The 15,873-nt window shown below is 42.4% G+C and overlaps 2 protein-coding genes across 2 annotated transcripts in view; both read right to left on the bottom strand.

Annotated features, from left to right (window-relative positions):
• Window positions 1-6,599, bottom strand: part of LOC144072096 (homeobox protein Hox-C10a-like) — a 49,793-nt gene extending 43,194 nt beyond the window's left edge. The window contains exons 1-2 of the mRNA XM_077597548.1: window positions 5,912-6,599; window positions 2,805-3,784 (exon numbers count right to left, since the gene is read on the bottom strand). Of these exons, the coding sequence (XP_077453674.1) occupies window positions 3,510-3,784; window positions 5,912-6,551 (915 nt within the window). The 5' untranslated portion in view covers window positions 6,552-6,599 and the 3' untranslated portion in view covers window positions 2,805-3,509. The remainder of the gene's footprint in view (window positions 1-2,804; window positions 3,785-5,911) is intronic.
• Window positions 6,600-12,568: 5,969 nt separating this feature from the next.
• Window positions 12,569-15,257, bottom strand: hoxc11a (homeobox C11a). The gene is made up of 2 exons (XM_077597735.1): window positions 14,374-15,257; window positions 12,569-13,260 (listed from the first exon to the last, which is right to left on the bottom strand). Exons 1-2 carry the CDS (start codon window positions 15,200-15,202, stop codon window positions 13,028-13,030), a joined length of 1,062 nt encoding a protein of 353 aa, XP_077453861.1. The 5' UTR covers window positions 15,203-15,257; the 3' UTR covers window positions 12,569-13,027.
• Window positions 15,258-15,873: the final 616 nt, after the last annotated feature.

The following is a 15,873-nucleotide window of genomic DNA, read 5'->3' as shown; positions in this document are numbered from 1 at the left end:
AAACAAACAACCATGTTTGTCATCCATCTTGTCACCAAATAGCGAGATCAAATGAATACATCTACCTGCAACTTTCAAGCTATACGCTGCAATACCATTCAAATATACTGCAGTGCAGCAATGGAAAACATCCACTCATATTGCATTTTATCCCTAAAGTAAAAAACAAGCAGTTGATTTAACCAGAAATGAATCAGACTGATTAATATTGTGTACACCAATTCAACAAATGTGATAAATTTAGGGACAAGGAAAGGAAAGAGAATGGAAAATAGGGTAAATTCAAAATTTGACCAACAGCCTCCAAGATTGGTCAAGGTTATTATTATTTTTTTCACTTGAACGCATTGCTCTTTTCGTACAGAATGACACAGCCACTGTGGTGAACTGATATCTCTGTCCTTATTTGAGATAAATAAAGACCCTGCAAGTGCACGACGAGATCTTTATTTGTTAGGGAGGACCAAAGCTAATTATTTAAAAAAACGAATACAATTGAAAATAAAAAAGACTATGAATATATAAAAAGAAATGTGATTTTAAAAATCAAAGTAAATATAAACTAAGTATACATTTATTGAATTGTAAAAATAAAAAAATATAGAAAATACGTTGTAAAAATACTAATCCATAAAAAGATGAATGGGAAAATAAAAGTAATTAAAGTATAACTTTAATAATATAATTGCATAAATAAAAGGCTTTGCCCTCGTACTTGGTTTTTTGTTGTTGTTGTTTTTTCCATTGTCATAGCATGAACATGACCAAACTAAACCAAGGGGGGGGGGGGGGTCTGCTTTGTGCCTTGGATTGCTCAACTATTGTCAGGAATGAATATAGAACTGCGTGCATAGCAATCTAATTTGTGAAATGTGCATCCGTCCATGTTTGTTTCCAAGTGCTTTCACGTTATTTCCCCCCTTGCAATGTCTACCCGTCACACCTCTGCTTAAGTGTCCCAAAAAGGAAGTGAGCGTCCGAGGGCTTGACTTCCTGCGAGCCACTACAAAGTGAAAAGAATGGGTTTATGTTTATATGGTTTTAGGGGGAACTGTTTGCGGCGCTGTAAAAGTCTTTGTCACTGATACATTCCACAAGAAGACTGCCATTCACAGCACTGAATGAAAGTGACTTTGGATTCCAGACTGTTCCCCTGCCTGCCTGCCAGTTTGTCACTGGAAACTTTTAGGATAGATGGGGGTGTGGGGGTGGGAGGGAGACTTAGGGGGCGAGTGACATGGGGCAACCACACAACAAACTATCAACAACAACAACAGCAACAACACAACACTCGTTCCCTTATCTTAAGGAACACGTCCACATGGATTCACTTATCTAAGGGCAATCACAGGATAAGAAGAGTGACAACAAGCGGGCCATGCACATGACTTGAATTCGTGAGAACATTCAGCCTGAAGAGTCAAGAGATTGTCTGCTTTTTTAGAGAAATGACACAGATTTTGTAGTAAATAGAAAGCTGTCATCAAATTGATTAGGACACAGCATGTGAAGTGTACTTTCATTGTGACATATTCGTTATACAAGTTTGTTTTTTTGCTTTCTTTTCTGATGAAAAATGATTGCGATTCGTAACATGACTGTTTTGTACTGATATTTTTAAATGCAAAATTTAGGCCATTCAACTTGGCCTGATGAGTGAATGCATGATGAAATATATCTTAAATAGAGTTATTTCAATGTTATTCGCTTTTCATAATTAAATAAACCGTTTCATTATATTTTTTAAATTGTTACTTGAAAAGAAACCACAAAAAATATATCACCTTATGTTGTATGTGTTCTCATAATTCTGGACAATCGACTAACCTTTAGAATTAAATGACGTTGCCACATGTTCGTATTAAAATATACCAAATGAATTTTAAGAGAAAGACATTTAAAGACAAAATCACAGCCACGACCACACCAAGCTAAAAAAAGGCTCGACGTAAATATTGCAATTACACAGACGTGCTTTCCTGTCAGTATTGTTTGGCTTCCATCAAGCATCCAGCACCTTCAATTGGAAGCCTCAGACATATTGATTTTTTTCCCTGTCTGTTCATCCGAGCGTGCATCCACTTCCACTCGCGCTTCCGTCTCCATACACGAGTCCTTTTATTTACAACTCGAGTTGAGGAAGGTAGAAAACCCACACAAACGCCAAACACACATTAAAGCCCCTTAGACCTTCTTCTTGAACATTTGTGTCGACCTTTGAGAGGACATTCGGATGGAATTGTGCCCTTGATGAAGACGAACTGACGTAATCAAGGCAGTTTCTTGTTGCCGAGTCAGAAAGCCATAATAACCCCAACAACATGAAACTACCTAAACCACGCTTCAGCTGCGTGATAAAAGGGGGAAATCCACGAGGGGAACGAAAAAGAAAGCCAGCGGCTGAAAGACAAAGGAAGGAATAGCAACCAAAAAAAATGCCTAATATGTACGTCGCACACACACACACACACACACACACACACACACACACACACACACACACACACACACACACACACTTTGCCACTTTATTTCTTTTTTCGTTGCGCCAAAATAATCCAAGGCATACACACACCAGCACCCTTCGTTTTTGAGCCAGCCAAGCATGCATGCATGTGCGCTAAATATGAGACTCAGCAAGTCCATCATCGTAAAGTATCAACACAGAGATACACACCAGGCGTGCACATCTACACAGCTGTCAAATGTCGAACACCCGCTGAGAGATGAATCGCACTCAGCCCAAAACAGGAAATGAAAACATTTAGCATGAAAATGAAGACAGGGAAGAAAAAAAATCCTACCTTGACTTGCTCCATTCCACGTGCGTTTCTTGGCGTGCAGACGTGGCCCCCTCCGCCTCTCCCCCATCCGTCCGTTCATCCATCCATCTATCTATCCTCTATCTTTAGCTTCCATCTTTCTTTAGAGTGCATGTCTGCATCCTCCAAGTGTGTCTCTTGCACTTTGCAGCATTGGAGTGAGCCTCGTGGAGCTTCGCCCTCCTCCGCGCACCTTTTTAAGCGCATCTTTACTGCTGCGGCACATTATATTTGCACATCATAAAATCCACCCCCAACGCTTTCCGGGGCGAAGCTGACATTAGATTTTTATGTCCTTGACTTATTGTGGTCACCTGGATAATATTTAAATCAAGGGTATGGTCTCTCGCTTCGATTAAAAGTGGCCTGATGTGCTCGCTTTCTTTTTCTTTTCCTCTCTTTCTTCCTTTTTTCAAGAACAAGTTGCTTCCCGTTGATCCTCGGCGTGTAATTTCGACGTGCTTTGTGCCATGACGTCACGCAGCTCGTCGGCATCTCTTTCAACCAAAATCATTTTTCTTGCTGTTTTTTTTTTCATTTTCAAATTCATGAGTGAGTCATTGAGTGCTTGGAAAAAGTTTCTCCTAAGGCACGCCTCTTGTGTGTGTGTCAAGATGAATTGAATTGGATTGTACTTGTGGGTGCGTGTGTGTTCATGTGCGTGTGTGTGCGCGCTTGCATGTTTCTCTAGATGTAGTGATATACGGCGCCATGTTCCCTATGGCGGTTCTCCCTGCTGAGCTTCTTGAGCTTCATGCGTCTGTTCTGGAACCAGATCTTGACCTGTCTGTCGGTCAGGTTGATACTCCGGCTGATCTCCAGGCGGCGCTCGCGAGACAAATACATGTTGAACAAGAACTCCTTCTCCAGCTCCAGTGTCTGGTGCTTGGTGTAAGGGCAACGCTTCTTCCGGCCGCTTTTGGCTTTCAGCCAACTTCCGGTTGTCTTTTCAGCGGAAGGATCTGTTCCGAGTGGAGATAAATGTCCACAGTCAGTCCACTCTGGTTCAATCTCTGTCTGACATTATGCATATATAAAATTTCCGATGAATGTAAACATGAATAGAGAAACGCACACACACGTATACATACATTTATACATTACATACACACACACACACACACACACACTGACACACTTTATATTCCATGGCCTATTGGAATTACGATTACGTTCGTATTGTTTTCTGAATGGTTATTTTGATTGAAATTTAATAGCCTGACAAACATAGGAGACATATTTGAACATATCAATTATATGTATATGTATATATATATATATATATATATATATATATATATATATATATATATATATACATACATATATAGATATATTGAGTTTGTTGAAAATGTTACCCAGGAACAAATAAAAAATATATAAGGTTTTGGTTGTAAAATATGCATGACATAAGTCTTAGTCAGACGCTCATATTTTGTCTGTCAACACAACTTACTCGCAAATGGCATTTTAAAAAAATCGTTACAGGTATTTATAAACAATCAAAAAAGCCCCGAAGACGTTTGAAACACGTACAAATACATTTTTCATTCCAATTAATGTGGATTCTTTAAATAAATCAAGCTGAGAGGTTAAAAAAATAAAAACATCATTTTGTGGTTGTCAAACCGTCAAGCATGAGTACGTACTGCCATGAATTCGCCTGTTTGTCATCACAACTAATTGGTAAAGAAAATCCTTTAGGATTATGTATTGAATTCAGCTGGAATTGAATGGGTCACGCTGTCTTTACTTTCACCCTTTTCACGGTCTTAATAAAGAATATCAATCCAAACTATAGCCATCTATGTAGAATGAGATCAAAGGTTCACTAGGTTTTCTATGGTAAACAAAAGCCTTCTCCATTTTGTTTTAAAGATTTAAGTAGAAATTATTTTTAAAATCTTGTCCTATAACAAACATCATAACCTCTGGGGTAAAAAATATTTTGTGGGGAGGTGTATATAACAATATTATTATATTTACTAGTGATTCTACCTTTGTTGTTGTGTTTATTGAGTCCCAGGGGTGGCTGAAAAGGAGAAAATCTGAATCAATAATAATATTAATGCTAATTAAATGCAGCTGTACCTGGGGATGGGTTCTTATTTTGACCAGCGAACATACTTCCTGCTACAATGATTCTGTTTTGAGTGTAATTGGATGAAATTACGACGAGGCACGTAAGCGCCCTTATTGTGCTTATTTTACTGTCGGTGTTGGACCTCAGACTCCTATTAAGGTTTATGACTTTGGTGCACAAGAGCCAACAGTGTTGTGCGAGGCTGCTGCCTTCTAAAGAGCAAAATAAAACAAATGTGGGGCTGGTAAAACGAGATATCCCCCAAAATAGGAGATATGCTTGACAGGAGCTCGCTAACAATTATGTGCCTATACACACACATTTAAACACACACACCACAGTGGTTAAAAATAATTACTGCTTTGAACACTATAGCCACCAAAACATTTAACACACAAGCAGACAGAAACGCAAACACACACACACAGTTGTACGAGAAATATCAATTTCAATCAACAGTGAAAAGTGAAAAAATAAACACAAGCTTCGCGAAGAGAAAATATTTGGACGAGTGATTTTTTTTCGTTCGTCCTGTTACCACAAGGACGAAATTATAGTGTGAGACAGCAATGTAACTCGTTGTGGCCGCAGTGTCAAACCGTGAATTGAATAAATCTCCCAGGAGGCTTCCTGCAAACGATTGGCCGCAGATGAGTATTTTTCGTCTTATAAACAAACCTAAGCATGCACGGTGGTATTTTTTCCTTTAGATAATCACAATAAAAATGCCACATTTAATACATGGTGACAACACAATTGAAAATCGTGAATAGACGATGACACTTTTAAAGTATAGTGAAAGAGTGACAGTGTACGTGTGCGTGCGTGTGTGTGTAGTGTGTGTTTATGTCACGATAAATGCTCCTCTCACGTTGTCACATGAATGCAAAGGCGTTAATGCCCCAGGCTGCTGCTGCTGTGAAAAGGCTCAAGTCTGCATTACTGGGCTATCTATCTACGCACTTAATCGTTATAGGGGTGCAATCCAAGGGAAATGTGGGTGTACCTTTGAATTCGCCATCCGAGTCATCCGAGCAGCTGTCACTCTTGGCCTTGTGTTTCCTGCTCGGACCCTCATCATTCACCTGGCTCGCTTGGCGGCCGGGGCTCTGTTCTGCCGCGCCCAAGCGGGCGAGCGAGAAGCCCGAGGGCGGCCGATGCCGCTTCTCTCCTTCGTACACCTGGAAGGAAGCGCTCGCTTGGGGGCCGCCTCCGCTATTGTCCCCCAGCCGGATGTAGACGGCCGGCTCCGCGGTGTCCTTGCTCTGATTGCTGTCATCCGGATAGCGGCCACAAAACGACTCCTCTTTGACGTCGCACGCTTGTAAACACGGGGCAACAGGTTGCGAATCCCCCACGGACTTGGTGCCCGGGCTCCAGGCGGCCATCTGGGCGGGCAGGTAGGGCCCGTCGTGGAAGCCGCCGAGCGGGAGGTCCCCGGCGGGGAGTTGTTCTTCCGCCGCCGCCTTGGAGAGCGCAGACGGGGTCGTCTTGGCGTGCAGCGCGCTTCTCGCCGCACCGGAGTAGCCGTAGTCCGGGGTGGCGTGGGTGAACATCCCGGGCCCACCGGAGTAAGTGTCACTCCGATATGAGGACGATCCGCCCATCAAGGAATCCATCAGGAAGTTACTATTGGGACATGACATTTTTTAGCCCCGCTTGTGGATTTTTCCGAGAGAACAAGGACAGTAGGATGCTGACATCTTTTGGGGTGGAGGGGGGCGCCAAAAAATATATCAGGAACATCATTATGGATGCTAGGAGACCTGATCATGTGATTTTCAGACCAATAGCGGCGTGGAAGTGGCCTTGATGCTCCAGACTAACGTGACGTCAACGCGGTCAAGTTGGGAAGGGTGAGTGGTCTTCGGTGGAGCAAGAGCGACACCCAGTGGCCAGACGGCGGTCGCGACGGTGAGGCCACAGCCTGCCAAACAAAGGCTCTTTAGCCTGCCTACATGTCTTTGACAATATTTGCGGCCATTTCTGTCCATTCAAGTTCAAAACATTGAGCGTTGTTCGTCCTTGGTCCTTTGAAAGGGCAGCGGTACCGGAAACACGGTGATGGAGTTGAATTGATCGGTCATGACAGTTTGTTTTGTCGACAATATATTGAGGTAAGATTCGATTTCAAGGAGGGAATACATGCCACCTCAACGCAGGGGGTTATTTTTAAAATATGTCCACATAAACAAGACCAAGTTAGAACTATACATTCGATTTCCTTACGGTTACCTAGGCTTGATTCCAATTTTCAGGAAGGCGGATACTAGTATCGAGTAAACAAGCAAGCAGTTCGAATGCTTCTCTAACCTACCACTATTAGCTATTTCAAAATTACTAATTTAATCCACAAGGTCCTTTTTACAACCAAGGTAAAATTCTATTTCCTGGTGTGATATTTTTTTTCTTTTTTTCAAGTATTCAATAATTACTGTTGTGAAAATGGGTGAGCAAAGTACAACACGTAATAACATGGTTGTCGTTTATTTGTTAACACACACAAGTGTTAACTAGCTCATGAATAATTCACAGAACACATTGAATAATTGGGCCACGATGATGTACCCTCGTATTATTTTTCATGAGCAATGTGCTTTCAATTTGGGGGTGATTATATACTAAACGTTGTTGGGGGTTTTAATCTGTGACTTTGAAATAAATACATGGAGAAGAAAAAAACACTGTCACTGTTTCTGTCGTTCCTTTCAATTGAGTCGTTGCAGAAATTTCAGTCAATGGTGTTCAAGTGCCCAATTTTTTCTCTCTCTCTCGCTCTTTTGTGTGAGTCCAATTGAGGAACATTTACTTGTGGTATGCATGTGCAAACACGAGTGCGGTGGCTTCAATTTGGATACCCTGCTGCTTGGTTTAATCCGTTCATATGAGTCCAGCATGTTAAACAATGTGGTGTCAACGTGACACATGCAGCGAAAACAAGGCTCCCCGTCTAGGATTGCATTTGCACCCACTGACGATGTGTAAACGCCATCTTTCAATAATTGTTTGCCAGTTAAATAGTTTCGCTGTACAGTTCAAATCGAATCGAGGTTTGTTAATAAGGTTCGGCGCAATTTAAATGCAAACATTCCAGAGATGGGAATCATTTAAACGAGTTGTCTCTATCATTAAAATCATAAAAATTGACGACGCCATGCAGATATAGACAACTCGTTCGGTATTCTTTTTTTTAATTGTTGACACTGAATTGGAGCCACGTCAAATGTGAATATGGAGCTCTGGGTAAGAAATACAGACGTTAAATAATTCTGTACGTGTATTTAATCTTCTAGTAGGAAAGTTGGAACTAATCAGAAGCACAGACCTTATTTGAGTTCAGACAAAATTACCCCCAAACACACGTACACACACACGCGCGCGCATGCGCACGAACTCGCGGGGGGCACATTACTTTCACACACTTGCCTTCGTGCTGTAACAAGCTAAAAAGAAGAGGGTGGGCAAAATGGGAAAGGATACATTAAAAAAACTGAATCTGGAATGTAACACATGACGGTCAAGTTGTGTGTTGCTTCACACTTGAGCTTCACTTGAGAGACTCCACACACTCAATCGTATCCATGTGTTTTAGAGGACACCACCCCCTACATCTATATTTGATTTCAAAATGTTTTAAAGGCAACAGTTATGTCAAACACGTCTACTGCAAACACCTCCATATGCCCTAAACACACAATACATATCCACACACAGACTCACGGATACACGTATTCATGTTTAGGGACTTTGAATTATATCTAGATGTACATACATTAACTAGAGTGATGTGTAACATTAGGGCCAGTGCAGAGAATTGTTTGTATTGTTCCTATGAATCAGAATAGGCTTAAAAATAATGTCTAAAGCAGTTCTAAAATCCCATATTATATATATATATATATATATACACACATATATATATATATATATATATATATATATATATATATATATATATATATATATATATTAGACCTAATATGATGTGTTAGTGTGTGTGTAGCAAAACCACAGGTCCAAGACAAGCCAAAAATCTGTATTCTCTAATTTTAGAACCTATCAAAATATTATTTATGTAATAATCAAATAATGTACTGCTTTTTTAAATTTATTTATTTTTTAATGGAAGGAGGGTGTTGCGTCAAGTGACTGACATCATTACTGGCCTCCTTACTCACATAAGTCCTGACACTGCCCAAGTTTGAACGGCTACTTATTGGCATGTCGGAACTCCAACTTTGAACTTTATTTGCGTCCAATTGCTGCACAAGCCGCAGGCCGTCATTATATGACAAACGGTAAGGCTGTTAAGACATGCAGGACAAGGTGCGGCTCGTCTGTCTGTATGTAGTCCACGTTGATGCGTGTGTGTGTATGCGTGTGTTGCCAGCGCGCGTGTGTGAGATATACGTTTGCTTGCACAAATCAGGAACTAAAGGGGCGATGCCACAAATTTGTCGCTGGCAGCCTCTCTAAATATCCTCCCAATTAGATGCGAGTAAGTTTGTGCTGTGTGTACTTTTCATGGCTGAAAAAAGCTACAATTTACGGCACCAGAATCATGTAGGTTCTTAATTAAAACCTAGAATGACAACCGCCGCCAAAGGAGAGCGAGGGCTCGTTATTAAATGTGACAAATCTGTCGAATGCACCCCTAAAAACCGAGAAGACGTCTGAACGAATTAGAATTATCAGCGAGGAGAAACCCACAATTTGACTGAATGTAAACCAATGGGTTTTGAGGGGTTATTTGTGCAGCAATAAGATGGAGCTGCTTTTATTGCGTCGAACTGTTTTATTGCCCCATAGAACCGGCTAGGTGCTGGGATTGGAGCAGTACACACCAGTATAAAAGCACTCAATAGTCAATAACACTTTCATTAGTATTTGCTAAAGGAATACAATTAAACAAATATATTTCATTTAAAGACCAGCATTGAGAAAACGCAGATGTTATACTGGGGATTTTTCCCCTTCCATTCCCCAAATATTTGCAAACGGTAAAAAAACAGTGCTTTATAGTTGAAGTTGTATAAATTTTATTTTATATTATTTGCTGTCAAATTTTAAAGCTCACATTCATTACTACACAAGTACATCGAATATACTCAAATTGTGTTCAGCTTGCGTCAAAAGCATGAAAATACAATTGGAATTTGTTGTCAAAATAGCAAAACGAATTTGGTTTGTTAGTTCAAATATTTAAAAACGTCCCAGGAGCGTCTTTTTCGATAAACATATTTGTTAATTCAATTTGTCAATGTGTTGAGTGCAGACTGACGCAACATGCCTTATTTTTTTAGTTTCACTCATTATTTTGAGATATTACGAAACAGTTTACAAGATATATCATAAATGTTTATAATTTGTTCAATACATGCCAGGGTATCTGAGTTACCTTCATGTGATGGCGTTTAATAGCTATATTTAATTCCTAACGAAATGAAAAATGTATATTATCTTCAGCTCAGCACATAAACTGAAAGGAAATTGTGGAGTTTTGTGTATGTTAACATTTTGTTTACTGGACACTGGTGGGTCCCGCTGTTCTGTTGTACTTCCATGTAGTTTTCAACTTTAAAGGTTTAATTTCCTACATAAAACCCATACTCATTTGGCTCCCATCACAACACGCGAGATCACACACACACACACACACATACACACACACACACACACACACACACACACACACACACACACATATTGGCACATTCCAGCATTTCACAGGGCGGAAAGTCCAAGTGAGGAGTCTTTTTGCTCTACTCTGATGTCACCGTCCGCATCAGGAAACATGACCAACATCCCGCGGAGGAAAGAAAACAGAGAGCAAGAGAGAAGGGGGAGGGAACGTCAAGGGGGTGCTTTGCCCCCGTGTGGCAAATGGAGGCAACACTGGCAGGATCAACAAATGATCCAGGGCCAAGGTTGGTGGGAGTGGCCGGTCGGGTGGGGAGGGGACGTCGGAAGGGGTCTCCTGCAGCCTTGATCTCTGTTGGTGTGTGCTTTTGTCACACTACCCCCATCCTTCCCAGTCTGAGTATATCATGCAGGGGTAATCTTGATTGAGAGAAAAAAAAGTCACCAGGACGTAGTTAAGTCACATGGACAAAACAAGCCCCGCCCCCGGATAATACAAAGCTTGACCACTGTTAACCAAAAGTGAGTCGTATTCATGCAGAATTAAACACTTAACCGTGCATGCAAGATACAGATAATATAACAGATTGTTACAGCAGCAATCAAACACGGGCAGCACACACACACACACACCGACTCCTGCTGTGATGTGTGTTTTAAGCCATGTCTGGTAGACAAACATTAAACATGACTGCTGTGTGTAGCAGAGAAAGTCTACATGTTACGAATACAATCGAGGGTATTTACGGCGAGACGCCCGAATGCAGGCCAAGTTACCTGCTGTAGTTTTTAACGCCGGGGGTCAAAGTTGAAGCCCTCACACATTCCACGTTCGTTTCCCACTCATTCTCATTGCACCCCCCACCCTCACACACATATACACACACATCCGGGCTGTGTGTGTGAGTGTGTGTGTGTGTCTGGGGGGTTCGGGTAGGGGAGGAGGGGTCTTGATTCCACTTTATTGCAGCGGGTTAAAGGTGAAGGCCTTGACATTATTGAAGTTCAAAGATAGATTTCATTATAAAATATGTTAGGGTGTACAAGAAAAATATTCATAAGACATAAGAGGAGAAATGATTATTTTTCTTAAACACATTATGCTTAAACAAACATTTCGGAAATGTAAAGGATATGGTAGCATATTGCGGGAAGATTGGTTTTCCGCTCGTCACTTTCCACTAAAAGGAAGGTGTTTTGCGGGTATGCGGACATGCACAGTCCGAGTTCATGTTGAAAGCTCTCGGCAAATGTCCCCCACCCTCCCCTCGGACTCGCAGCCTTGCATGTTTACTATTTACTGCGGAAAAGAACGCCTTTTCGGCCAGAACAGAAGGTGCAATTAAGAGAAAAAAATAGCCATTTAGTGCCTCTGTCTTTATGGCGGTGTCTAGACTGGACAACAAGAGTGGGATTCCATTTAGTGGGCACTAAAAGAGGTTATCATTGCACTCTGTGTCTCTCTCCAGTTTTGCTTGAAAGCAGCTTTGCCCCTTTAAAGCCCGACTTCCAAAATAGCCGAAAAACTCTACAAAACGGCGCACACACGGCGAGCACTCAAAGGCGTTCGTGTGTTCCGATCTTATGAATGCAGCTCATTCGGGTGTTGTAAACATTCAAATGCTATTTCAAGTACACTCTGCAAACGAAGCCACAAGAAGCACAAAAAAGTCGCCATATTTTGCCTATATGCTTTGATTTTATTTATTATATTAATGATACACAAGTCGACAGTGTCCTCCGCCCCATCTGTGGAATCCAAAGCACCAAATAATTTAACGAGTATTGTGTTAAAGCTGTTAAAGGACAACGGGGCAGTGTAGTGAGAATAGCAGCAGGGAGATGGAGACTTTAAACCGTATTTACAAGTGTGTGTGTGTGAGTGTGTGTGAGTGTGAGTGTGTGTGTGTGTGTGTGTGTGTGTGTGTGTATGTGTGTGTATGTGTTTGTGCGTGTATCATTTCACAGATTGGACGTCACATTTGTCATTGCAGCTTGAAAATATTAGGCTTATATATATACACTCTGGCCGAGAAATAACTATGATATGCTATATACATGGACCAGATGCATGAAAGAGTTGCCCACGCAAAAGCGATTCAAACTATTACATCTTTAAAACAAATAAGTCTACGTGGACATTTGGAATAAACATAAATGAGACATATTCAAGAACAGCATAGGTGATTTTTTTTTAATTATTATAGGCCTTTTTCTGAGAACCAGCTAGAAATACACCGCCACCCGCACGTTATAAGAAAATGGCAAATTGTTTTTTGTTTTTGTTTTGTTTTTTGTTTGTTTTAACCTCATGCAGGCCTTTAAAAAAATAAAGTCCACATTGCACTGTTGGTGATACAGCGTGGGATCCCCGTAAGAGGGTGCCTTTGAAGCCCACTTTACAATTGTTTGACGTTTGCAGAAACGCACACGGGCCTCTCCGCATGCACTGACCGAGATTGTGACGTTGCTCGCCGGGTGCTCACAACAAGGGATTCCCGGAGAAATACTGCAGGCGATCCCTGCTCAGCTTCTTTTCTTTCATTCGTCTATTTTGAAACCAAATTTTCACTTGGCGGTCGGTGAGGTTTAACATGCGGGAGAGTTGCAGACGTTTCTCCTTGTTAATATAAACATTAAAGAAAAACTCTCGCTCCAGTTCTCGAATTTGGAACTTGGAATAGGGACACCTTTTCTTCCGTGTGCGGGGAGTGCCTGCAAAAGAGGACAAGTTAATTTTGGAAATGGTGTAGAAACGGAAAATTAAACAGAAAATGAAAATATGACATATAAGATGACTAGATACACACACGCGCGCACACACTTTTCTATAAAATGGCATCGAGTGACTGTGCTGATGCGCTGTAATTAACCAGAAAAAGGGTCGAAAAATATCTCAACTGTTTGGAGGAAATAACAGCAAATGACAGGAGCTAAGCACGTGTTTATCTGTCCTGAATTGACGACAAGAAAAAGCATTTCGCTGCATGATGTGCCCTCACATTCCTCTGGAGCCCAACTCACAATTTACACACTCTTGGCACTCGTGCTGAAATTCATTTGGCCACATTTGTGATGGCCTTTGCACTCCTCCGTGGACCTATATATTTTTTTGTTAATGAAAGAGCTGACTGGGGAACATTGAATACATTTTTGAGGTGTGGTAAACACTTCAAATGAGACAGTGAGCAACAAGGCCACAGCTTGTTGTTGTTGTTGTTGTTGTTGGGGAGGGGTCATCATAGAAGAATAGAGTATAGTTGTTTTTAATTTACTCTTGTGTTAACTTGCAAACACCGATTTTTATCAAGGCAGCTAATCCCCATTTCCTCCTATAAAACTGCCACGGAGCAAGAAGGTTCTGTTGGATCAGAACACATGCATGTGTGCGCAGCATGGACACGCATGGGCGGCCAAAAGCCATGCAGTGTTTTTTAAAAAGACTTTTCAGCAGACGCCAACAGCAATGTTCTGCCCAATTGGCTTTTACACACGTTCGGTGGGCACGACAAGAAGCGAGAAAGAAAGAAAAGAAAATCCCTTTAAAACGCCCAATGCAAGTTCACGATCAAAGTGACCATTTGTCACAATAGTGGAAGCCTCTTAATAAAAAATCAAAATCACAGACTGGCCCAGCACGAAGTGTGTATAACATTTTTTTGAAGCGCTCGAGCGTCGTAAAAATTCTTCTCATTGCGAGAAAGAGCTTTTGTGGGGTTATAATAAAATCCTTTTGAATGCTTATAAAAGTCCACATAAAATGAGAGCGACAAAACAGCGGGCTAGCCCCCTTAACCTCTTCCCCCATTTTACAGCTAGTATACCTACTGGAGTGGCTGCTCTTGATGCCGGCGCCTTCCTTGGTGGCCGCGGAGGACGACGTGCAGGATCCCGAGTTGGCGTGCTCGTCCTCGGCGTCAGCGTCAGCGTCGGCGTCGTCATCTTCCGGTTCTTTGTCCTGCTCCGACGCTGCCGAGCCCGACTGCTGCTGTTGCTGCTGCTGTTGCTGTTGCTGCTGTTGCTGGGGGTCTCCAGCCGCAACGACACCACCACCACCGCCGCCGCCGCCACCACCACCGCCGCCGCTCTGCAACTTCCCCCCCTCGGCTTTTTGTAAACAAGTGTCCGTCTGATTGTCTGTACCGCTGCAGTACGCAGTCTCGAAGAAGCGATCGAAGCCCTGCGGAAGGACGCTGTTCTTGCCGTGCACGCCGGAGTAGAAGCCGGCCGAGGGGTGATTGGAGCCCGGGTGGTGGTGGTGGTGGTGATGTGCGTGGTGGTGGCTGTACGCGCTCTCGTTCTTCATGAGCATTTCTGTCATGGTGGAAGGCGGAAGGCAGTCTCTATGCACCAGCTCGTCTCCCGTCGAGTAGCAAGACGCGTAATTGCTCCGGTGGTGCCATTTGCTGGCCGGGTCCAAGCCGTAGGACACTTCCCGGACCGGCTGTACTTGGGAGAGGTTGGTGGAGTACGGGTAGCTGATCTGACGGGACGGGGCCTGTGGAAGGAAGGACGACACGGCGGAGAACTCGGGCACGTAGTACGTGCAGCTGGGGAGGTAGAGATTGGACGCGCAGCCCGTCCTGTCCCCAAATTCGGATGTCCGGTCCTTGCGCGTCTGGGAGCAGAAGTTGCCCAGGTTCACAGAGTTAAACATCTTTCGCGCTCCGTCGATAAAGATGTTTTGGATACGAGCTGCAGCACTAGAGAAAATTTGGGGAAGGCGAGATGACGCGCAATCCGTCTAAGTCGCCTGGCGGACACGTGATCGAAAGTAGATATTGTCATATATCAATTTGGAAGAGTTGCATGTGTAGGAGTGGTTGGGGTTGTTACATCCAGGGGGTTGGGGTGTGTATGCGTGTGTGTCTGTCTGTGTGTGTGTGTATGTAAGTGCGTCTCTGCGTGCCTCCGTGCGTGTGAGAGAGGGGGGTGGGGTAGGTTGGAGTGGTGGGGGGTTCAAACGAATCATTTTCATACACAACCACCAAAATCAGGACTCACACATGTATGATTTGTGTTCACATTACGCACAAAGACTCGCTGCTTGTCTTGATGTCTTTGGAAAAGACATAAGCACATTAACACGGAGTTTTACAGGTAAGGCGCCATTATTATTATTATTACAATTATTCTTCTTATTAATATAATTGATTATATTCTTTTTTTTTATTATTACATAGAAGGACCACGGTCATCTCCTGTAACATTTCCTCCACATTACATTTTATCCACAGCATTATTGACACTGACATTTACACACACTAACATAAAATATGCCGTTGGAAAGTGGCTGTAAGCATGTCAGAGTGGCCAGTAGTAGTCCAA

Source organism: Stigmatopora argus, chromosome 1 (assembly GCF_051989625.1).
Source record: "Stigmatopora argus isolate UIUO_Sarg chromosome 1, RoL_Sarg_1.0, whole genome shotgun sequence".
In the NCBI taxonomy this organism is placed as follows: Eukaryota; Metazoa; Chordata; class Actinopteri; order Syngnathiformes; family Syngnathidae; genus Stigmatopora; species Stigmatopora argus.
Note: the sequence above shows the minus strand (reverse complement) of the source record. Positions and strands in the feature narration are given on the sequence as shown.

What these genes read in the sequence shown, in the direction of transcription:
- hoxc11a (XM_077597735.1), bottom strand. Translation starts at nt 15,202, where the DNA reads ATGTTTAACTCTGTGAACCTGGGCAACTTCTGCTCCCAGACGCGCAAG. An exon ending in CATCAAGAGCAGCCACTCCA is followed by an intron (nt 13,261 to 14,373) that starts GTAGGTATACTA and finishes CCTCTTTTGCAG; the next exon opens with GCACTCCCCGCACACGGAAG.